The following is a 25,272-nucleotide window of genomic DNA, read 5'->3' as shown; positions in this document are numbered from 1 at the left end:
GAAGACATTAATTCCATGTAATAATCCGAACAATTATATAACCAATATTAATTTGTATATATTAGTATGCAAATTTGTATATATATACAATTATCTACTCATATCAAAACACTAATTTGCATGCCAAGGCTTATAACTAGGGTAAAAATAAAGACTGTAAATACTCATACCTGGAATATTCTCGTAAGCAATAAAAATGCTTTTTTATATTCTGACTAAATTTTAAAAAAGTATAAATTCTGTGCTCTACTGAATAAAAAACACCAGTAAATTTTACAATGTATGCAACACTGAAACTATGACAGATAACATGAGACTGAGAACAGATGAATGAATAAAGTCAGTCCTAAGGGGCTTACTTCATTTATAAAGGTGGACTTACATCTGCTCAAGTAGGAAAACCCCCAAGAATAATAAGACTAAAACATGTTTAATGATTAACTTACTCATCCTTTAATCTTCCATTAAGTTTAGGAAGACCCATGTATTCACATAGTTCTTGGAAAAATATTTTCACAAAAATCCTACTAGAGGATGTGGTGGTTTCTTCACTCAGTTTTATACATTCAAGAACCTAAGAATAAAAGTAAAAACAAAACAAAAAAATATATTACCTTTACTGGGTTTTAAACCAATTTAATTGGGTTTTCAGATAAGATAAAGTGACCACTAAGTTTAAGTATCTCTACAAATTATAATTTGAATTAATTTTCAACCATAATTCTCTGAATATCTTTCCTTATGTTGACATGTATTATTTTCTGGCAAAATTTAAGTTTACTTCTCTATACTAATTTTCAAATGTTAAGACATTACAAAAATAGACTTTCCTTCTTTCTTGGGCATTGTGCTTTTATAGCAGGTAAGATATCCTGCTTGAGTGTATAATGGTGAAGCAAATGTTACCACCTCCTAAGCTTCACTCACCCAGATGTGGCACATTAAGAGGGGCAAAATACCACTCAGAGCATGAAGCCATAGCTTTGTATAGCACATAGAATACACAGTGAAAGTACAAAACGAGAAACGGTAGCCAGGTGTGATGGCACAGGCTTGTAATCACAGCATTTGAGAAGCCAAGTCAGGAGGTTTGCAGGCTCATGGCCAGCCTCAGCTACTTAGTGAGGCCCTCTGCAGCCTAATTGAAGCTCATGGAGAGATATCTTAGAACAAATAAACATAAAAATAACCCTAGGATTCCATTTGTTGGTCAATTATTTAAAGCAATTTCATCTTTTCAAATAGGAGAAATAAGTGAAAAGTTATTATGATTGGGCTACTGGGTTAGCTCACAAATGCCTGTTAGTATAGCTGGATACATGTAAAACTTAAGGTACTACAAAAATTATCCAGTATTCATAAGATTAGTGGCGTTACCTCATTCTACCATTAGTTATGGTCTTCTACAATGTGCTCTTCTTTCCACCAGGATACAATTTCTTTCTAAAATTCCTTTAGCAACTTTCCTTTCTTATAATTTATAACTTTTTATTCTGTATTTCTGCCATGGATATAGCTACCTCTTCTCTTATACAGAAATTTCCCAGAAAATAGAAACAAATATAATTCACTTAACTGAACAGCACCTCGGCTAACTTGAACATAAACAGTAGCTAAATAAGGGTGCTAAGTGGACAGTAACTGTACAACAAATACCAACTTAATAAAGACATTTAAAATTCCAATCCAGTATATATTTTCCCATCACAGATATCTTTCCTTGATTTCACTATGACTATGGCATCACCTCCTTATTGCTTACTCAACACCAATGTTTGCTAAAAAGAATACATCCTGCTAGAATCATGTTTGTTGAGTCCTAACAAGAAATACCATGGAAAATTACTCTCTCAGGAAACAGGGGCAGTAATTCAGAGCTATATATACCACCCAAATAGGGGATATGTGTTTCTTTTATGAGTGTGCACAAAAGTTTGTATACATAAATTAGATTAAAATATGTAATATTTTCCCTAAAATACTCTCAAACATCATTATTAAAAATACTATTTTGAAATATTAGATAATCTAGGCACATCAATATTAAAAAATACTATTTTGAACTATTAGATAATCTAGGCTAGTACTACATCTACTTATTATTAAACTATGCTTTTTTGATCCCATGATACATGAACAAAACCACCAATTACAGTAAAAGTATACTACATATTTTACCTTCATACATAGTTCCTAATAGAATATGGTAAGTTTATAATTAATACATATGTAAGAATAACAGGATTAGGAAGGAAGTATAAATATTAGCCCAACTACTTACACTCCATGGCAGTGAATCAGTGTACAAAAGGTGAGCAAACATCTTAGCAACATTTCTCAATTTGTTTGTCTCCAAGCGATGGATGGTATCATACTGTTCTTTGAATATACTTTCAAAAGATTCCATGTATTCCTTTTTCAGCATGCAAAACCGCTAATAAACAAAAGACTGAATATCAATACCAGTTAAAATTGAATGCCTATACAATTGTAAACATAAATTCTAAAATATTTACTTAATCAAAATTAAATATTTTGTATATCTTCAAAAATATATCAGTAAATCTTCCAATACTATATGAATTTCTATATATGGTTTCTATCTACCTGGGTTTATAAGTTAAAACAAAAGTATACATGTAGGTAATCTAGACATATACTTTTTTTTTTTAGGTGGGGGTGGTACTTGGAATTGAACCCAGGGGTGCTTTATCTCTGAGCTACATTCCTGGCCCTTATTTTTTGAAACAAGGTCTCACTAGGTTTTTGAGTCTTCCTAATATGCTGAGGTTGGCTTCAAAACCACAATTCTCCTACCTCATCCTCTAAGTACTGGGATGACAGGTGTGCACTATCACACCTAGCTATATATGTCTAAGATGTGTGTGTGTGTGTGTATGTATGTATTTTTTCCTACCCAGTGGGTAAAGTTTGGACCTAACAACTATTTTAGATCATGTGTCTCTTGTGCTGCTCGGGTATGTTACTGACTTTAGTATCTGCTTTGAGATTTTGAAAAGACATTATTTAATTGTTCTTTGTTAGAAATTGTTATAAAAACTGTAGAATTTTAAAAAGTTCTAGAAGAACAATATGCAAAATTAAGGCAATACAAAAATGAAGTGGGAAAAAAGGAAGGGGAAGAGAGTGGGGCATCTAAGAATGGAAAGAATAATTTGCTTATAGCAACAGAACATTGTTAAATTAGACCAAACTACAAAGTCTAATCATTAATTCACTATATTCCTGTGAAGAATTCTCTTAGTACTTCTATTAAATTCTAAAATAAAAAGGTGCTGAAACTCACCCCAGCTAGTAAGCCAAAAAATTTCTCATATGTCCTTTGTTGCGCGCAGCAATCAAGAATCATGTTGCAGAGTTCTTTCTATTTAGGAAAAACAAATAATAATTGAAATACAATGGATATATATGATAATTTTCCAATATGAAAGTGACTGCCTGCATTTTTTTTTTTTTTTGGGTGGTACTGGGGTTCCTGGAAACCCTTCTCCCTCTGGGCTACACTCCCAGACCTATTTTATATATTTTTTATTTGGAAACAGGGTCTCTTAAGCCAGTGAGGCTGGCTTTGAACCAGCGTGATCTTCCTGTCTCCGCCTCCCAAGTGTGGGGATTACAAGCGTGCGCCACCACGCCCAGCAACTGCCTGCACGTTAAATAAGAGTTTAAAAAAATTTTTTTTACAACTTTGTGAACTTATTAAAAAAAACCCTTAATCTATGCTAAGCTTATAATTTTTTTAAGCCTTTAGTCTGGGTGATTGCAACTATTGCCATTTATGTTAATTAGATTAATTCTAAAATTCTAAATTTCTTTAAGTATAAACCACTTCTAGAAAACCTAGTATATGTTTGAATGAGACTGAATATACTATATCCTAAAATGATTATATGTAGAAGTCTTTTAAATATAGATTCACAACACAATTCAGTTATATATCTCTCAAACATATGAACCCAATTGTTAAAGAATATATTTAGCTAGTATGGGAAAGGCAGTATGAGTCTTTACAGAAGCACAAATGAGTACAAGTTCAATTTTAACTCAAATGACCCTGTGGATGATAAGAGGAAAAGTGGATTTCAAGGAACAAAGAAAAATCTTGTCTGTGGATGAATTTCTTAGACTCAAAAAAATGTTATGTATATAGATCTATCTATAGATGGGCATCTATAAATAGATGGAATCATTCCACAACTGCTGGAATACACTCACTGTCCAATCAAATATTTGGAGACCCAGAAAACCTCTCTTAAAATTCTGAGCTATAAGTCACCTGATCAGAAAAATACCATCATCACACATGATTTATAATTTAACTAGAGATTTTTACATTTATTTATTTATTGAACTGGGGTTGAACCCAGAGATATTCTACCTCCTAGTTATACTCCCAGCTCTATTTTTTTATCTTTATTTTGAAAAAGGATCTCACTAAGTTGCAAAGGGCCTAAGTAGCTGAGGTTGGCTGTGCACCTGTGATCTTCCTGTCTCAGCCTTCCAAGTACTGTGATTACAAGGGTGTGTCACCAAGCCTGGCTTGAGATTTTTAAATTAAATATTATTAATTTCTGAAATGATTCTAAAGTAATTTGTATTGATTAAAGCAATTTCATAGATGAAAAAACCCAGGTAAAACAGTGAATTCATTCTTTGACCATCACTGCAGAACTAAATATCTTTTTCTAGAAAACATTTGTTAGAAAGTTTAAAATAATTTTTCTAACTGAAATATATTCCAGTTGGAATATATTTGCTTTAAGTAGAAAGCAAGCTATACAAATAAATTTTATAAACTTTCAGTTAATTTTAACTTCTACATTTTCAATCTTGAATATTTGTTGTCACAGTTAATAAAATAGGTATAACCTAAATAAAAATTCTAAGTATTAAAAAAAATTAGGTCAGTGAACATTTACTACAAACATTCATGCAAACATTTGTGCCAGAGACTCTACCTCAGGGTACAAGATAGGAGGAAAACTCTGGAGTAGCACCATACACTCTAGAATTCTGCTACCTAACATGGTAGCCATCAGCCATATATAGCTATTTAAATTACTTAAAAATTACATAAAATTAAAATTTTAGTTCCTTAGTCACATTATCTATATTTCAAGTAGTTACTAGCTACATATGACTAATAGCTGCTGTACTGAATAATGCAGAAAATGAATATTTCCATCACTACAGAATATTCTATTGGGCAGTGCTGTTCTAGGGGCTGACAATCTATCATGAAACAATCTACTCAAAGGCCTGGCTTTCAAAACACAAGAGTTATTTTCAGGTGCTCTTAAGTTGTTAGATTAAAACAACAACAAATCAGCCACAAGTTAATATAAATAAAATAAGTATACAGGCTGTAAAAAGTATACTTTGTCAAAATTTCATATAGTACTAAAAACTTAAAATGAAGCTTTCCTAAATTCTGCTATAATTCTACTAGCTTGATATATTAAAATTCATTTTCAACTTTTCCTATCAATACTGTTTTGCAATATAGCAATAATTGGGTTTTAAACAATATAACATGATAATATGATGACAGCACTGCTTTTGTTCCTAGATTAAATGCAATTATAAGTTATTCTTTATGGCTTATAATAATTAAATATAATAACATTCCAATTAAATATTATAGCAATTTTAGGAGTCTTCTGAATGCATGCAATTATTATAAAAATACATTGAGGTTCTAGAATGACTACCCTATGGATTAATATTAATAAAATTAATAATGATTTAAATCATATTCCTCAAACAACGTCAAAGATTGTATAGTAATTTCAGTGTCAATTATAATTTTGAAGGTTAATTTACAAATTTACTTCCTCCTAAGGATGACACATCACATGCAGACAGTTAACAGCAGTAACACTGTTATTAACATACCACTAAACAGCTGGGCGTGGTGGCGCACGTTTGTAATCACAGCATTCGGGAGACTGAGACAGGAGGACTGTGGTTCGAAGACAGCCTCAGCTACTTAGTGAGGCCCTCCACAACTTAGTGAGACCCTGTTTCAAAAGAAAGAATATAAAATATGGCAGGGGGTGTACCTCGGAGGTAGAATGCCCCTGGGTTCCATCCCTAGATCCACACAAAAAATCCACTAAACAAACTCTGAAAAAGAAAAAAGACCTTTATAAATTTAAAAAATCGGAATTTTTCTCAAAATCCCATACCATGGCATTTCAAGAATGAATCCGTATTATGGAACAAAGATGAGCAAATTCTTTTCTGAGCAAATTCTTTTCTGCAAAGGGCTAGAAATTAAATACCTTAGGAACTAGAGCCAACATGGTCTCTGCTGAAACTTCTCAGCAGAATTTCCATTGTGAAATCAGCTATAGAAAAATCAATGAGCTGAGCGTGGTGGTGCATGCTTGTAATCCCAGTATTTGGGAGGCTGAGGTAAGAGGATCACAGATATGTGGCCAGCTTCAGCTACTTAGTGAGGCCTCCACAAATTAGTGAGCCCCTGTTTCAAAATAGAGAACAAAAATTAGGGCTGAGGGTATAACTCAGAGGTAGACTACCCCTAGGTTCAACCTCTGATATCGCCAAGAAAAAAAAAAAAGGATAAAGATGGCTTGATTCCAATAAAACTTTATTTATAAAAACAGGCAGTGGGCTTGGGCCACAGTCTAGCGATTCCTATAACAGGTCATATTTAAAACCTCAAGACAAAGAACTTATATGTAATAGTGACTTAGCTCAGATAAGAGCTAGAAACTGAACATCCTATTACAGCTGTTACATTCACTACAGCATCTGTGCTGAGTCTACTGCATGTAAAGCAAGCTATGAAAAATAAAACCAAATCCTTGGTTAAGATCCCAAAGCCCTGAAGTCCAGATCTAGTTGTCAAGAAGACAACTAGAATAAAAGTATGAGGTAATCTATTCACTTGGATCTTTATTATCCTTGGCATGAGGGTTCAGATACTTTGCATAGTGAAATATCATGAACTATAAGACAAGAGTCCCATTGGGCTAAGAGAAAGTCTTAGGTACTTTATGGAGCACAGAATCCCTGATACCTTGCAGTGTCTGATGACACAAAGTATGCTGAATACATTTTTGTTCAATGAATTAATTAATTAAAAATAATATAGACTCTTCTGTAGTAATTTCTACCACAAAGAAATGCTTTAGTTTATAAAGATGGACCAGGTAATTCAGTAAAGAACACATTTCTTATTGTGTCAAATTTGATTTATAGGCAACCATTCAAAAATTCTAATGTCAAGACAGTATTTCAGAGAATTTCTTTTTCTAACACATCATTCAAACAGTCAATTTAATTCACCCCATGACTCCTAAGATTTATCTTAAAATTATAGAAAAATTACATTAAGAATGAGTATTTAGTACTGAATTATTGTTTCACTTCATAAAACCTATTATTAACTGCATTAGATCTTTTTATAAAAAATATCTACTTCCTAGGAGAAAAAAAAAAGTATTGACATACTGTTTGACTTTCAGGAAACTCCATTTTCAGCAATTTGTGAGCACACTCTTCAAAATCTAAACTGTGGAGATATGGTGGTTACAACATGTTAAAATCTTACAGCAATAAATTGCAGTGATCTTCCATATAAAATATTTTTCTATCTGAAATAATCTCTTAACTGCAATTGCAAACTATTTTAATTTGCAATTAAACTAATTGCAAAACTGCAAACACAGCTCTTAACTCTACAAAGAATAAAATACCAATATACACCATAAAATGGATTAACCTTGAATTATACTAAGTAGAAGGCTAGATGCAAAAGGCCACATGTAATATGATTTTACTCACATAAAATGTTCTAAATAGACAAATCCACAGACACAGAAAAAGGGATAGAGAGTGACTACAAATGGGTACAAGATTGGTTTTAGAATGATGAAAATGCTCTAGAATTAATGGTGGAGGCATATAACTTTTTGAATAAAGTAAAACAAACTTCATTTGAAAATGGTTAATCTTATGTGAATAAGATATCTTAAAAAGGCAAGAGAAAAAGCATATTGCTTTGATTTTTATTATACTCTCAAATCAATCAACCTCAAGCTACAAATAGTCTGATAAAATCACTTGTTATATATGATTTTCTTCAATTTAAAATGAAAAAGTAATAAAATACATAGTGTATATTTAAGCATACTAAGCTTTTCAAAAGTTCTTCAACTCCAAATTGATCACTGAGATAAAATGGTAGTAAATTCTTAAGTGGCAGTAGTCTTTACTTTTATATTTTGGAGGATTAAAAACAATAGGTAAAGGATTTATTAACGGTTCTTATGTGATAATAGTATTAAAGGGCAAATCTAAGTAAGTCTAGTGAACCAAGTCCTAGATCTTTAGTACTTTCTAATACTTAAGGTTTTCCCAAAAGCCATTTATTTATCATAAATAAATATAATAAGTATATTTATTTATTAAATAAGTCCAAGGAAAAAATACCAATAGGTTATATTCAAAAGTTTCAATAAGTAGGGTGCCCGACAGAACAAATACAAGCTTTGAAATTTTAATGTCCTTTTTTAAATTTTAAGAAATATATTTTCTTTTTTTTTTTTTTTTGTGGGCCTGGGGATGGAACCCAGGAGCATTTGACCTCCAAACTACACCTCCTGCCCTATTTTTTATTCTTTATTTTGAAACCAGGTCTCACTGAGTTGCAGAGGGCCTCACTAAGTAGTTGAGGCTGTCCGCGAACCGTGATCCTCCAGGTCTCAGCCTCCCAAATGCTGGGATTACAAGCAAGCACCACCACGCCCAGCTAAGAAATATATTTTCATTCACCAGTGACAAAATGCACCTAAGTTAGTAAGAATAATTACAGGTAAAAATACCTATAGGATACTACATGATTCAGGTTCATACATGATCAGCATTTCAGAAGCTTTAAAGACACTGACTCAATCCTCTCATTTTATAGAGGAGAAAAACAAAATGCAGAGGCATTTGTAAGACTTGCTCCTGAATATATGTTCCTAGATTTAAGACTGGAATGAAAGGCCATAACTAATATTTAATTTGAAAAAAGCAGTATGTTTTAGAGAAATCAGAAAAGGTGCTAATTAAGTTGGGAGAAAACATAGGTCAAATTTCTTATGCTTACATTAAAAGCTCAGAATGGAGGTATAAATAATATTCTACCATAATGAAACCCCACCTATTAGTTATTGCAAACTTTATTTCTCTACACTGCTAAATAGTTCTACTTCTCCCTGATCCAAGTCAGGAAGAGGTAAAAGATGCTCCAGGAGCCCAGCTTGACATCTAGTGCTTAGTCACCATTTTTACAAGTTATCTTAGTTCATACCCAAACATAAAGTATAAAAATAGTAAATAATCAAAATAACTTGTGAATAATGCTAATATATCTACCCATTTTTTTAGAATGTTCAAACTCTCATTCTTTTGAGATCAGTGGTATAAAGTCCTTGCCCACTGAAATATGATTATGAATCTAGTTGTGCAGTTCAACTGTATTTCTCAGCTTTTATTACTATTATTATTACTATTGGGCTCCATAAATACAACTTGGTCAGTACAAGACAGCACAATAAAAAAAAAAAAAAAACTTAAATAAAAAAGAACTCTTCCAGGAAAGAAATTTTATAACAGGTAATAATGAAAAAATATCTAGCATTAAAAGCTTCAACAATAAAACTTCAATGTTAAAAAATATTTGAAAAGATGTGTTTTTTTCCTTCTAAGCTTTTTAGGAAAACAATATGCTCAAGTTAAAAAAAAAAAACCCCAAATTTCTTAAAAACAAAAATAAGTAACTGACACATTAGGGAAAAAGCTATTATCATCTAATAACCTTGTACTTGTTTTATCTTATAAGTATTTGCTGACTCTTATATTCAAGATGGTTTAGCAGCTACATTAATTATAATTATTAAATATATTAAATTTGCTTGATATTTTAGATTGCAAATTGCCAAATCAAGTGATTTCCAGGTTTAATACAAATTATTAGTGATTGAGAGAAGGTAAAAAAAAAAAAAACACACATTACTAAATTACTGTTCTCTTGACATGACGCCAGTATTTTAAGTTCTGTTTTAAATGCTTTTGTTGATGTGACCAATTTAAGAAACTTTAAGTTGGCAGGGACACAGTAGTTCATATCTCCCTCTGATGCTGCAACTTTAATAATATAAAATCAAACTAGAACATCATTTAAATGCAAGAACAAAAAAAGAAAAAGCAAGAATAAAACAGGAATGTGCTGCTTTGCTGTTTTCAACAGCAAAGTCAATTGTGTACTTTTATGTGTTGTGTAAATAAAGAGTAATTTAAGAGTCATAACAGAAAGATAAGAGTACTGGAGTGATCAGCCAACAAAAAGCAATTTAAAAACTAAAATGTCCACCACATAGTTTGGTTGTCAGAACTTAGTTCTGTTTATAAGATTTCCAAAAGTGAACTGTTTTCATAAAATGTCCCCATAGCCATCTGACTTATGATTACATGGCATTCTTGACTTCTAGCTGGGTATACTATAAACATAAAGTTTAAGAAAATATGAAAAACTAGAAAAACTAGACACTAGACAATCTGGGATATAAGTTCTAAAGATAATTGCTGTCAATGTTAATATATTATTTCTAGAATCAACTTGCCTATTTTTTAGTTATGATAGTCCCAGCACAGTACTATATAGCTTATATTTTCACCACCTAATATCAGACTATTTGTCCATATTTATTAATTCTCAATTGGTGGCACAAACTGGACATTTTGACTATTGATCTAAGACCATGATTCTTTGGTATTTCTTTCTCTTGCAGTTAACAATTCTGTGTATAGTTCTCTTTCAGTATTTATTTCCTTAGGAAGTAGAATAACGAAGAAGGCCAAACGACACGAACAGTATGTTCTTGACTCCTCTTTCCAAAAGGCTTTCCATGGTGTACTCATTTACAGTGTTTATACCCATTTCGCAAAAATCATCAAGAATGAGTGCCATTACTTTAAAAAATTAACCTACCTTGGCTATTTTCAAAGAACAATAGTTCTTTGTTCAGATATCTGACAACTAACATATTTGTCAAGTGTTGCTATCTTCATTTGAGGAATCTTTCATTCAAGTCCTTTAAATACCTGTTTACTGAAGTCTTTTTTGTTTCTTTCCTAACATTTGTATGAGCTTTTTAAAAGTATAGTAATTTTATCATATATGTAATTTTTAAACTCAGCATTTAGGGGCTGGGATTCTTAACTAATACTGACATATAAGGCAGTCATTGCTAAAACTAGGATTGGTACCATTATGTAATAAAGTGTATCACTTTTTTCCTAATGCTTTCATTGTTTTAGTCTTTTTTGTTAATTCAGAATTTCCATGGTTAAGGTCAACTTAAAAAAAATAAGGACTATTCAAAGAGCTCTCCTGTAACTCAAGGTTAATATTAACATCAATATTAAAAAAGTGAATCTGCTGCTTATACCTGATTACTGTTGGATTTTTAAAGGACAAATAAGAGGTCAAACTCTAAGAATATTTACCTATAACAAAAAAATTCCTTACCTTACACTTATTTTATATGAATAATTAACAGCTTTTCATGTGTAAAGCAAAATAGGTAAGGATAAACAAAAAAAAATTTCTAATCGATGCTTAGCTATTTAACATTCTTCTATTTGAAGATGAATTTAGCCAAAAAGTTTTCAGACAGACTGCAAACAAGATGACTCCTACTTATGAATCATTTTTGCTATTACATCATACTAAATGGAAATATACAAAACTTAGCAACAAAACAAAACTGAGAAAACATTCCTCCTTCAGTGAAAATGTAAACACTGTGTCCACTCAATCAATAGGTTGATTCACATACAAAATAACAGATGCACTAAGCATTTCACATTCTCATTTCTCTTCAAACTCAGACTTCAAAAGAAATATATTTAATTTTCATGACATCATTGTAATTTTCACTTAATATTACTTTAAAGGGTCCTCAATACAGTTCCTAGGTCTGATTCCTATTTTTACTTATATTCATTTCCATCTGCATAACAAGTGTCTCCAAGTCATCCCTATACTGCTTCTCCAAATGGGGGGAGGCGGATTGAGTTTCCATTATACAATCAAATATTGTGTTAGCTTTTAATATAGAATTGTTTTCAAGTTTTTATTAGTGATTTTTATTAATTTTGGCACTAAGCATTGAACCCGGGAGCATTTTACCTCTAAGCTACACACTAACCCTGTTTTTATTTTTATTTTATTTTATTTTTTCAGAACTCAGGGGCACTGTACCTCTGAACTATACCCCAGCCCTATATTTTAGTCTATTTTTGAAAAAGGGTCTCACTGAATTGCAAAGGTTCTCTCCAAGTGGCTGAGGCTGTCTGTGAAGCACCATCTATCCCCGCCTCTTGAATGCTGGAATTACAAGTGTGAACCACCACGCCCGGCCCTTAACCCTGTTTTATATTTTGTTTTGAAACAAGGTCTCACTAGGATGCTGAGAGTCTAAATAAGTTGCTAAGCATGTCCTCAAAACTACTATCCTCCTGTCTAAGCCTCCCAAGTACTAAAATTATAAGTGTGTTCTATCTACTAATGACTTTAATATCATAATAATTATTCTTGCTATAAGAAAAGCTAAAACAAGCATACAACCCTCCCCAAAAAAGTTTTAAATTATGTAACATAGATTTTCTAAGTAAAGACAAATCACTTTTATCTGTTTATTTTTCTTTTTATTGGTGCACTGTATTAATTTATCTTAATGAAGTACAAACAAGACGGTAGAAACACACATCACTCAATTAGCCCTTACTCAATTCCAACCCCATTCCTGTCCCTCCCTCCTTCTCATGTTTGGCTTAGTGAGATTAGTCATACACTTTTATTTTATTTTTTGGTACTAGGGCCAACAGGCATGGACCCAGGAGTGTGGGCCTTGGATAGGGGTAGAAGAAAGTAGTCTGAGAATGCAGAGATGTTTTCTACTTTCTGTTATCAAATTCTAAACTATTCCTGACCTCCTTACATATCCCTTATAAAAATAAATAAAAGAGAGTGAACTGAGCAAGTTCTGTCTTACCTTGACTGAATAGCAAGATATATTGTACGACGAAATGAGACTAGATTAATTTCTGTTTTGTCATGAATAGTCACTTTCTGTCCTGAGAAAACATAACAATTACAAAAGTAAATGTCAAGAAATAAAAAACTGTCTCTGCATTTTTTCCCCCCTTATATCTACTTAGGATTTCTCAGACTTAGCTGGGTATGGTGACAAAACACCTGTAATCACAGTACTTGAGATGCTGAGACAGGAGGATCACAGGTTCAAGGCCAGCCTCAGGGCTGAGAGTGCAGCTGAGAGGTAGAATACCTCTGGGTTCAATCTTCAGTACGACAAAAAACAAACAAACAAACAAACAAACAAAACACCCTCAGGCTTTAAAATAGCAAACCATCTTTTCTACTGTATAAATCAGTATTTACTAATGACTTTAAGTCTTTTGCCATATAATTCTGGAAGCTGAAGTTCACAGCCACACCAGGCAAACATTTTTTTGTTTCTATTTGGTAAAATACTATTTCTAGAGTTGTAAACCATGTTTGATAATTTGACAGAACTATAATTAAACAGAAATTCAGCTTAAGAAAACTGGTTTGGAACTGTGGCAGATTTGATGGGTCCAATACAAATTTGTGTATGTGTTCAAAAATTTCTCTTATCAAATAAAAACTTTCTCTATAAAAATTTGTTTCTATTTGAACAGTACGTCCATATAGAACAAGAAAAAGTAAAATGTAGTTCAAGGGTAGCTAGATGATTTAAATAAAGAGAACACTGAAAAAATTGGGCAGTTTTATGAAATATGCTATATAACAACAACTATGCTGTAAGATAAACTAAAATATATTATACTTTAAAAAAGAAAGATATTCTGTTAATAATATTTCCAAATAGATAATGCATATAAATAATGACCAGGTCATATATGCCCTGGTGAACTAACTGAGATTTAACCAAAGTAAAGTTGTAGCTTCTTTTTATGTGAATTGATGCAATCAGAGACGAAGAACATCATGCTTGCTTCTGTACAAATATAGCTTTTGGCCTCCCCACTCCATTTTGCCAAAATGAACAGCAAATATCTAGTCATTCACATCTATCACATTCTTGCCAGGGTTACATAAATCACACTCAACATGAATATACCTTTTTCTGTTTTACAATATAATCAAAGGCATAAAATACCAACTTAAAATTATGGATTTCTTGTTTAATAACTTTCAGAGCATGATTTCTTAACCTTGGCAATACTAGTATTTGAAGATGTATTAATATGTGTTGTGGGGAGCAGTCTTCTGACTGGTAGGTTTGTATAACAGTGTCCCTGGTCTTCACCTACTAGATTTCTCCCCAACGTCCTTAACAACTGAGAGACACTGTTTTAGAGTATTATATTAGAATTATTTTAAATTTATTCTATGCTATTATTTGAATAAGCTACACCTTTACCTTCTTCATCTTCTTCGCCTTCCTCTTCCTCTTCTTCCTCTTCCTCTTCACTACTTCCAGCATCTTGGTCTGTGTTTGAATCACTGTCTCCTTCATCAAGAATTTCTATAAGACAAAGTAAGTTTAAAAAAATAAAATTAATGAGCAATCAATATACATGTATCTCACTCTGAGAATATAAGTCTACGTTCATTGAATCCTATAGTGTTATAACAAGTTTCACAGCCAACAAAGATGACCACACAGGATTGATATCACCAATTCAGTGTTCAGAAAGCATTATAACTGATTTGACTAGAGAGTGTCATATCTTCTGCCAGATAAATATTGGTTGAAAAGAGCTAAGAAAAAGTAGATGAAGGTTTACCAAATGAGCAGGAGCAATGAAAAAGAAAAAAATTAGGAGTGAAAATTTGCATATGGAAGTAAAAATATTATCATTGATAAGAGGGCAGTCTGTTATGCAAAACTAAGGCTAAGTATATAAAACAAGAATGTACAATAAAAAAGTACTTGAAAAAAGAGGAAATAATCACATAATTTAGTGTTCATTTATGTAAGGAGTAATGAGTTCTTTACTAAATGTATATTTATTAAATTGAACAATGCAAAAGATTTCTTCATGTCTAAAACTAAAACTGAACTTTAAAAGCCGTTAAAAATTAGTAAGATGATCACTTCATTAGATTATTGCTTTATACAGTACCAATCATATTTCAAACCAAATGAAAATAGAGATAGATACATAACACCACATAGGTCAGTCATTATGTTAATAGTAGACAAATGACAAAAACTAAAATTTATATTTTGCCCAAGAGTGCTGCTAGCCTCATAAAAAATTTTGCAGACCCTGCCAACACTTTTGCATTTCTTTCTTTCTTTTTTTGGTGGTACTGGGGTTCCTGGAAGCCCTTCTACCTCCAGGCTACAATCCCAGACCTATTTTATAACTTTTTATTTGGAAACAGGATCTCTTAAGCCAGCGAGGCTGGCTCCGAACCAGCGCGATCCTTCTGTCTCCGCCTCCCAAACAAGGGGATTACAAGCCTGCGCCACCACGCCCGGCTTTGCATTTCTATTATAGGCAGTAAGTTTCTAATAGTTCTAGAGCCAACTCATTTTTAGGAAAATTCTAATTTCTTCATATTTATCTAAGCAGTATAAAACAGAAACCACATATTTAATATTAACTGAGAATTTCATACCATCATTTTACAAAAATGGAGAGTTGTCAGTTTGATCTTTCTTAAGAATGTTTCTAATAAATGTGACTTCAAGAAATAATTTGAAGTGTCTAGTTTATTATGCAACATGGTTCAGACAGACTTTTTAAAAGAAGAGACTATTTAGTATTCAATAGTAGCAAGACAGGCACTCCTGCTGTTTTCCCAAATGCTGTAAAATCAAAAACACAAGTACACCTGGGTCACTCTAAGGTGCTAATTACTAAAGCTGTGCTCACTTCCTGCTGCGGCCATTTTTAAATGCCAGATCTAGAACATTTAAACAACAAATGAAGGTCAAATGAATTGTCTAATTTTTACATCATTCTCTTCTCATCTCTCCACTTTAGAATGCACTTACTGAAATAACTTAGGCGATGGCAATTGGATTTCATTAAGCAGTGGTTGCAAAAAATGGTCTATGAGCCTCTGGGGAATCTCTAAGATCTGTTAGGTAGTCTATGAGGTCAAAACTATCTTCATAAGAATACCAAGACATTATCTGCCCTTTTACTGTGCTGATATTGGCAATGATGGTTCAAAAGCAACTGGGTTTAAACTGCTGTAACCCAAGCATGAATCAATGCACAAATGTACTAATAGTCAACGCATTACTATTTATTACTTTTATACAAGCCTGCTTCACTTAAAAATGTCTTTAATGAGCCAGGCATGGTGGTGCATGCTTGTAATATCAGCATTTGAGAGGCCGAGACAGGAGGATCCTGGTTCAAGGACAGCCTGCCTTCTGCAACTTAGTGAGACTCTGCTTCAAAATAAAGAATAAAAAATACAGCTGGGTATATAACTTGAAGGTACAATGCCCCTGGGTTCCATCCCCAGTACTACTACTACTACTACTACTACTACTACTACTACAAAAGTCTTTAGCAAGTAAAACATTAACTTTATTAAATCTCAGTTCTTGAATATAGGCCCTTATCATAATATAAATGACAAAATATTAAGTTCACATATAACACTTCTGTTAAAGACTGATGCACAGCAGTGCAATGGTTAAGACTGCCTGAGCTGTAAGATGAATTAGCTATTTTTTTCCCTTTTTTTTTTTTTTCATTTTTACTTCAAAGAAATGGCCAAGAATCTATAGTATAGTTGTTAGGTATGTGGCAATCATTTTCACAAATATAAACACATATGCATTCATCTAAACTTGACCATTTCTCAATATTGGTCATTTTGGACAAGGTAGGTGGTGATACTTAACAAATATGATTTCTTGGTTCTATATTAATGTTAATTTAATTTTTTTACAATGTTAATGTGTTAATATTTAAAAGATGGACATAACACAATCAGTATTTTTCAAATGACTAATACAATCTTCTTTAAAATCATGTATGGCTTAGAGATCCATCAAAAAGTGACATACCAATGGACTTTAATGTAACAGAGTATGAAAATTCACTACCTAAGATTTCAAATTGAAAATAACCTTTGGAAGACTACTAGTTGTTAAATATTAGCATTTTATCGAGGAAGAATGTACATATTATCTTAAGAGGTAAAACTTTATTGAAATACTCCATTTTTAAAATTATATATCTACTTCAGACTACTCAGCTATAACAGACTGTAGAAGCAGATATGAGAATCTAGGTATTATCTATTAGGCCATATATAAAATGTAAAATATATAAAACACGTTCTCTCACTAAGTCTGTTTTATAATTATTTTTTGTACTTTTTTTTTTTTTGGTGGTACTGGGGTTTCTGGAAACCCTTCTACCTCCGGGTTACACTCCCAGACCTATTTTATATATATATTTTTATTTGGAAATGGTCTCTTAAGCCAGCGCAGCTGGCTTCAAACCTGCGCGATCCTCCTGTTTCTGCCTCCCAAGTGCGGGGATTGCAAGTGTATGCCACCACACCTGGCATTTTTTATACTTCTATTCATACATTATAATCTCACATCATAAAAAGATGTAACTCGCCAGGCGTGGTGGTGCACGCTTGTAATCCCCATTCTTGGGAGACAGAGACAGGAGGATCATGCAGGTTCAAAGCCAGCTGTGCTGGCTTAAGAGACCCTATTTCCAAATAAAAAAGTATAAAATAGGTCTGGGAGTGTAGCCCGGAGGTAGAAGGGTTTCCAGGAACCTCAGTACCACCAAAAAAAAAAAAAAAAAAAAAGGTAACTTATGCTAACATGTACTAGTTTTGCTATTATTTTGAAATGAATTAATTTTTTTAATATTTTCATGTTTGATTTCTAATTTAGTAAATATTGATAGATATGACACATATAAAGAAACTCTTTGGAGTCCATGATATTTTTCAAAAGTGTTAAGGGATCTTAAATCAAAGAATTTGAGAACTGCTATAATAAAAATAATCACCATATTACAGGTATCGCCTACCGTCTAGATCTTAACAAAATGGACAGGAAACTTCCAAGTTTAAAAGAGAAAGAAATTATACCAGATATAATAGTACTAGAATAACTATTTGGCCCCTTTTAGGAAGACTGTAAGCTTTAGGAAAACTTTGTTCACAAGAAAGAAGGGCAAAATGGATTTAGGAGTTCTCTGTGTTTGGAAACCAAATCATAACAGAAAAAGGAAATATGGCCAATGGCAGTGAAAAGCTCTCAAAAAATTAGCATCTAAGAAGAGAAGCCTGTTTATTGCAGCACATTTTCAGGCTCTGGTATAGCAGTGGAAGGCTGCCTACACTTTTACCGTCTGCTTCCTAAGCATGCCCTCAGTACAGAGCATGGGCAAAGACCGAGTTTTATGTCTCCACTCCTCCTTTTCAGGAGCTTCCAGGAGCAGTAAACACTCCTCAGGTAAAAGCACAACTGAAAGGAAATAAACCCATAAAACTACTAGATTAGCAGGTCTGGATATTAGTTTTAGGAGAACAATAGTAATGTAAATAATAGCAGTAACAGCTATCATCTGGATATTTATTCTGTGGCAATACAAAGCACACAAAAGCATTTTACTTATCTTTTCACAAACAAGTGACATTTACTTATATAAAACAAATAACTTGTTTCAGGCCATTTACCTAGTCATGTCAAACAAAAAAACAAGCAAAAATATGTTCAGTTACCGCTTACCATCTTCTAATGATGCACAAATGATAATAATCAATTTACCAATTTGTTAGGCACCAATATGTGACTAATGTTAACAGAAGGCTACCAAGCTATCCTAAAGAAATGATGACGATTAACACAATAAAGCATATCACTTAACTGACTATCAAACAGATGACATAGACCGTAAGCAGTAAAGATGTTAAATAAAGACCAGTGGTAATCTAAGACATTAAGAGAGCTGAGATTAAGGGTTACATGTCTTAGAGGGAAAGAAAGGGGACAAAAAAATAATTCAGAATGAGGTGATCACATAGGCAAATACGACAAAGTAATCCAGTGGACAGATTCATAAGAGAAACATTTCATTGGGTGAGGATCAGTGATCTATAAATATTTTTTCTACCAGTATTATATAACCTCATAAATTACTTCTATGCATCCAAAACAAATTAGTTTATAAAATTTTACATACCTTTCTTGATTGCTTTGTACTTCTCTTCATTCTCCATAAAATTAGGATCCATCTTGAAAACATCTTTAAAAAAATAAAAATTAGGTGTTTAATTCCTATATTTATATTTGTAAATGCTCCACTTACCATCCCTAAACCCCCAGTCTTACTAAGAACATCTTCTGGATTATAGTCATCCTCCAAAGGAAGCATATGGGTGAACTGATCATCTTCTTCAACTAAGTCAAGTCCTTCCAGGATAACAGGATGGTCCTTGAATCCATCCTTCCTTACAGCAAACATCACTTCAATCATATACTGAACTCTTTTGTCAATTTCAGACTCATGCAGAATGTTTCGAAGGCGTTCAAAGATAGCTAAAAATATACAGAAAAAAGTGATGAAGTAATCAATAATTATTATAATATTCAAATAAAAATATACAAGAATATACTAACCAATAACACACACTTACCATTGATCCCTCTTGGTGACACCTGTGTTAATTTGAGGCCGCATTCTTTGAGAAAACCAATAGCTACTTCAACACTATCATCTGTTGGTCTTTCCAGAAGCAAAGTAAGCATCTCTAAGCACAAAACTTCATGGGCCTTAAACAAAAGGAAGATGGAGAAAAGAAATAAAGTTCTTTTATATATGTTAGTCTATTGTTAACAATAATTTTAAAAATTTTCTATCACTTTCATTATGAGTATATTAAAAATTTTCAGATGGTCCAAAATGTTAACTTACTATAGTGAATACAGCTATTTGAATTAAATCTAGAAGAAATATTCTTCTTAAAACAATTCCAGTACAAGCTGGGCGTGGTGGGGCACACTTGTAATCCCAGCGCTTAGGAGGTTGAGACAGGAAGATCGCACAGGTTCAAAGCCAGCCTCAGCTATTTAGTGAGGCTCTCAGCAACTTAGTGAGACCCTGTTTCCAAATAAAAATGGGTCAAGGTCTGGGAGTATAGCCCAGAGGTTGAAAGCCCCTGGGTTCCAGTTCCAGTACCACATTAAAAAAAAAAAAAAAATCCAGTACAGAAAATGCCATCGATAAGCTCAAATTATCATTTAAAAACCATGTACTAGTTTGTTGTACTAGGGATTGAACAAAAGGATGTTCTACCTCTGAGCTACAACCCCAGCCTTTCTGACTTTTTATTTTGAAACAGGAACTTACGCCTTGCTACATTAATTAAGCTAGCTTCAAACCTGCAATCCTCCTATTTCGGCCTCCCAAGTATTGGGTTTACAGGTGTATGGCACTATACCCGGCATGTAGTACTTTTTAATGAGATATTTTCACAATCACTATATACAGAATAGTGACATAATACATTGTGTGTGTGTGTGTGTGTGTGTGTGTGTGTGTGTGTGTGTGTGTTAGTTATTGGGGATTGAACTCAGGAACATCCTACCTCTGAGTCACACTTTCAGCTCTATTTTATTTACTTTTATTAAGGTGCAGCTAAGTTGGCAAGGCCCTTGCTATATTGCTAAGGCTAACCTAAGATTCTCCTGCCTTAGCCTCTCCAGTACTGGCATTACAGGCATGTGCCATTACACATGCCTATAATACTTTTTATAATACCTTTCTGAAGGACCACAACTCTTTATACCCATTTCTCAATTCATTCCATAAGCAACTCTGTTAAAAGCAAATAGTCCTTTTTTTTGTTGTTGTTGCGGTAACTGTGGATGAAGTCCAGGGGCATTCTACCTCCAAGCTACACGCCCAGCCCTATTTTTTATTCTTTATTTTAAAACAGGGTCTCACTGAGTTGCAAAGGGCCTCACTAAATAGCTGAGGCTGTGCGTGAACCACGATCCATGCACCACCATGCCCGGCTTCTTTTTTTCAAGTTAAACGAAACTACTAACTTGGCATATATTAAAAAATCCATATTTGTAAATAACACCTAGTAGGGTAGAAAAAAGTTCTACTGAGAAAGCTTTGCCATGAGAAGAAAATGAACTAGGAACAATGACCAAAATATCATTCATATGCCTTCATAAGTCACACTTGTTTGATATGGGGAGGGAAGATCCAAATCTCAACCTGGGAGAATATATACTCTTCACATTGTACAACAAAATACATCCTGTTATATTTGGATATTAGATGGAGTGTCAAACAGTCTGACATCATTAACAAGAAAACATTTTACGGACCGAGAAAAGCGGGGCTTAAGAGCCCTGTTAACAACCAATCTCCATTACCACAAAATCAGCGCCTTTCATAGCCAGAAAACACCATCACCAGTGAAACAAAAAATCACCAGGCTCCAGAGAGAAAATGGACTAAGAACTGAGCTCAGAGCCACAGAGGAGATACACCGGCCTCACGCCCGAGGACGCGGCAGCAGCGCCATATTGCTGGCGGCAGCGACGAGTTCACCGGACGGCTACAGCAAGCCAAGGAGAAACTGCTGTGGAACAGCCAGGTGGGATTTTTCAGCGCAGGGAACATCTAAAGCTCCCAGTGGCTGAGCTCAGCACACGCTGCAGGGACTCAGAGTAGAATTCAAAACCAAGAAGAAATAAGCCAGCCTCATGGCCGAGGGCGTAGCATCGGCGCCATATCGCCACCGGCGGCAGCAGCAGCAAATTCACCGAGTCCAGTACAGCTACATCTGCGAACTCAAGAACAGTGAGTCAAATTGCGGGCCACAGAGGAGAAATCCCAGTACTGTACTCCCTGGGACTTGACCCAGTGGGGGAGGGGCGGTGGCAGAGATATCACACCATAGGAGAACTTGCAACCTGGCACCCCCCAGAGTTTAAAGCAGCCTCTATCGACTCCCTGGGTCGGAGACTCTGTGCTACAACCCAGTAAAGGAGTAGTGGGGTCTGAGATACTACAGACTCGAGATCCAGAGCACCTTAAGTGAAGTCATAGTGACCCAAGGAAAGAACCCAGAGAAGGCACAAACTTCCGAAATCATGGGAAAGAGGAATAACACTGGAGCAATGACTGCCCACAACCCCACAACATCAGAACCCGATAAAACAGAAATTCAGAGATTTCTAGAAGAGCAAATCAGGAAAATAACTGTAGAAATAATAGAGGTGCTTCGAAAAGAACTCAGAGAGAGCCAAAAAGAGATAAAGGATGCAATTCATGAAGTAAAGGCCTCAATTCAAAGCACAAACAACCGATTAGACCACATGGAGAACAGAATCTCGCTCTTAGAAGATGATCATTCCAAAAATGAACACATAGTTTCTAATCTAGGAAAAAATATCCGACAGCAGGAATCTGATATTGAAGAAATATGGGCCCATTTTAAGAGAGCTAACCTAAGAATAATTGGAATCGAGGAGGGAAAAGAAAGTGAAACCAAAGGGATCAACAATCTCTTCAAGGAAGTAATAGCAGAAAATTTTCCAGACATAGAGCAAGAGGTCGATACACAGGTCCAGGAAACGTATAGAACTCCCTTTAGACAGGATCGGAGAAGAGGATCCCCACACCACATAATTGTCAAAATGACCAATGTGGAAGCCAAGCAGAGAATCTTAAAGGCAACAAAAACAAAGGGCCAAGTGACATTCAGAGGCAAACCAATTAGAATCACTCCAGACTTCCCAAAGCAAGTCATGAGAGCCAGAAGGGCTTGGAGTAACATATTCCAAACTCTGAAAGAAAACAACTTCCAGCCAAAAATTTTCTACCCAGCAAAACTTTCTATCAAATTAGATGGAGAAATAAGAAGCTTCCATGACAAACAGAAACTGAAGGAATTTATGTCTTCAAAACCAGCGCTAGAGAAAATACTCAAAGAGATTAACTACAAAGAAGAAATAGGTAACACACACCAGAACCAGAGAAACAAGATTTTCCATCCAACAAACAACTAAGATTGGTTATCTGTGGAGATTCATTATTTATGTTAGTCTTTTACCTATCTCTAAATGGTATTGTTTGCCTTTATTGATGTTAATTTTTAGGATGTCTAGTTGGAATATTAATATACCTTCAGATATAGCATTTGGAAATATTTTATCCAATTCTATTAGTAACTTTTAACTCTGTTTACATTGTCTTTGGATATACAATATTTTTTTTATTATTTAGGGAGTTTGTATACTCTTCTGTTGCCTGTGCCATTAAAATCATATCCAAGAAATCACTGCCAATTTTAATGTTGTGAGGTTTTATGACCCAGATTTTCTTCTAAAAGTTTATAGTCTTAAGATTTATATTTAGGTCTTTTATCTATTTTGAGTTAATACTTGTATATGGGATTAGGTAAGGGTCCAATTTTATTCTTTTCCATGTAATTATTATTTTTCAACAATATTTAGCTAAAAGATTATTATTTCCACCACTAAATGTTCGTGGAAACCTTGTCAAAAATAACTTGATAATATAGGGAAGAATTTAGCTCTAGGCTTGTATTTAACTCCAATGGTTTATATATCTGCCTTTAGAACAGTACTACACTGTTTCAATTATTGTAGCTTTATATGGTTTGAAATCAGAAAATATCTTCTAGCTTTGTTCTTTTTCAAGATCGTTTTGGATATCTAGAATCCATATTCCATATTAGGATAGATTTTTTTCTGAAAAATAAATATAAATATATGATAGTTTCACCTAAAAAAATAGAAAAAAAATATTCTCTGGTAAGAAGACAGCCTCAGCTAATACTTAGTGAGGCCCTTTGCAACTCAGTGAGACCCTGTTTCAAAATAAAGAATAAAATATAGGGCTGGGGGGTGTAGCATGGAGGTAGAATGCCCCTGGATTCCATTCCCAGTAACACACACACACACACACACACACACACACACACACACCAGAATTAAAATATGTTAAAGAAATAAAATTAAGCATGGGCATGATTCACAATAGCCAACATATGGAATCAGTCTAGGTGCCATAAACAGATGACTGGATAAAAAAGATATGGTATATATACACAGAGGAGTATTATTTAGCCATAAAGAAGACTGAAATCACTTATAAAAAAATAATTGGAAATGGAGAACATCGTGTTAAGGGAAATAAGCTAGACACATAAAAACAAATACTGCATGCTTTTTCTCCTAGTGGAAACCAAAAAATAACCAAATAAAATAAGAAATAAAAAAAAGATGACCTGAAAGTAGAAGAGGGACTATTTGTGATGGGGAAGGGGGAAGGGAGGAAGAAGAGGAGGAAAGGGCAGAAGAAAGAAGGATGGACATGATCAATACATGCTACTCATATAAGGAAATGTCTTAGTGGAACTCACTAATTTGCACAATTAATATCTTTTAATAGAACAATTTTTAAATAAGAATGAAAAAGGAAAAAGAAAATAGTGTCACTTCAAAATTCTTCCTCTGATATGCAGATGCTATATTAAAAATGATTATACCTGAGGGAAACCTTTGCATATGAACAAGAACAATTTTACTAGTGTCCGGGTTTAACAGAAGCTAAGTCAAAACCATCAAATAATGGATGAAATTAAAATAAAATACTAAAAATTAAACGACAAAGTGATAAAACAATTTCCATTTAGAATTATTTAATCTGCTATACTAACCATATTTTATAAATATCTATATTTTGCAGGGAATAATTTTTATTAGGTTCCCATGAACACCAGGTAAAAGAAAGGAGTGTAGTTGTTACCAACTGTTTTAAAAAAGATTAAATTACATTCTTTGAAGAAATAATTTGTAGTCAAGTAACTATACAGTATTTAGATCTATTTGACAAAATAGCTAAAAGTATTGATTTCTCTATAGATTAAGGAATATCAGATACATTTATTATAACTTTAAAACTAAAATATCCAAGATATTTTCTGTTATTATAAATCAAACCAAAAATAGTGATGCATTACAGAATTTCCACCAAGCACATGGTGTAATGTTACTTAACACAGCTAAGTGTTAAAGATAGTTACTTACCACATTTTGGTTAATAAGATGGGCCACAAATTTTGAAGCAGTCAGACAAAGTTGCTGAGAAGTGAAAGTAGAAACAAAGTTA

At 33.5% G+C, this 25,272-nt stretch overlaps 1 protein-coding gene across 7 annotated transcripts in view; it reads right to left on the bottom strand.

Annotated features, from left to right (window-relative positions):
- Window positions 1–25,272, bottom strand: part of CWC22 (CWC22 spliceosome associated protein homolog) — a gene marked incomplete at both ends in the record, with an annotated part of 46,735 nt that overhangs the window by 7,202 nt on the left and 14,261 nt on the right. For 6 of the 7 annotated variants that reach the window (XM_080690103.1, XM_080690107.1, XM_080690105.1 and 3 more), the window contains 10 exons: window positions 447–574; window positions 2,282–2,434; window positions 3,308–3,385; window positions 7,501–7,561; window positions 13,095–13,171; window positions 14,521–14,633; window positions 19,297–19,359; window positions 19,446–19,652; window positions 19,751–19,886; window positions 25,191–25,244. In XM_080690103.1, coding sequence (XP_080546229.1) covers window positions 447–574; window positions 2,282–2,434; window positions 3,308–3,385; window positions 7,501–7,561; window positions 13,095–13,171; window positions 14,521–14,633; window positions 19,297–19,359; window positions 19,446–19,652; window positions 19,751–19,886; window positions 25,191–25,244 — 1,070 coding nt within the window. Of the gene's footprint in view, window positions 1–446; window positions 575–2,281; window positions 2,435–3,307; window positions 3,386–7,500; window positions 7,562–13,094; window positions 13,177–14,520; window positions 14,634–19,296; window positions 19,360–19,445; window positions 19,653–19,750; window positions 19,887–25,190; window positions 25,245–25,272 lie in introns of all 7 variants that reach the window. The other variant, XM_080690108.1, reaches the window with a different exon arrangement.

This window comes from Muscardinus avellanarius (assembly GCF_963383645.1).
Source record: "Muscardinus avellanarius genome assembly, chromosome: 2".
Classification (NCBI taxonomy): Eukaryota; Metazoa; Chordata; class Mammalia; order Rodentia; family Gliridae; genus Muscardinus; species Muscardinus avellanarius.
This window is presented reverse-complemented; position numbering and strand designations above follow the sequence as displayed.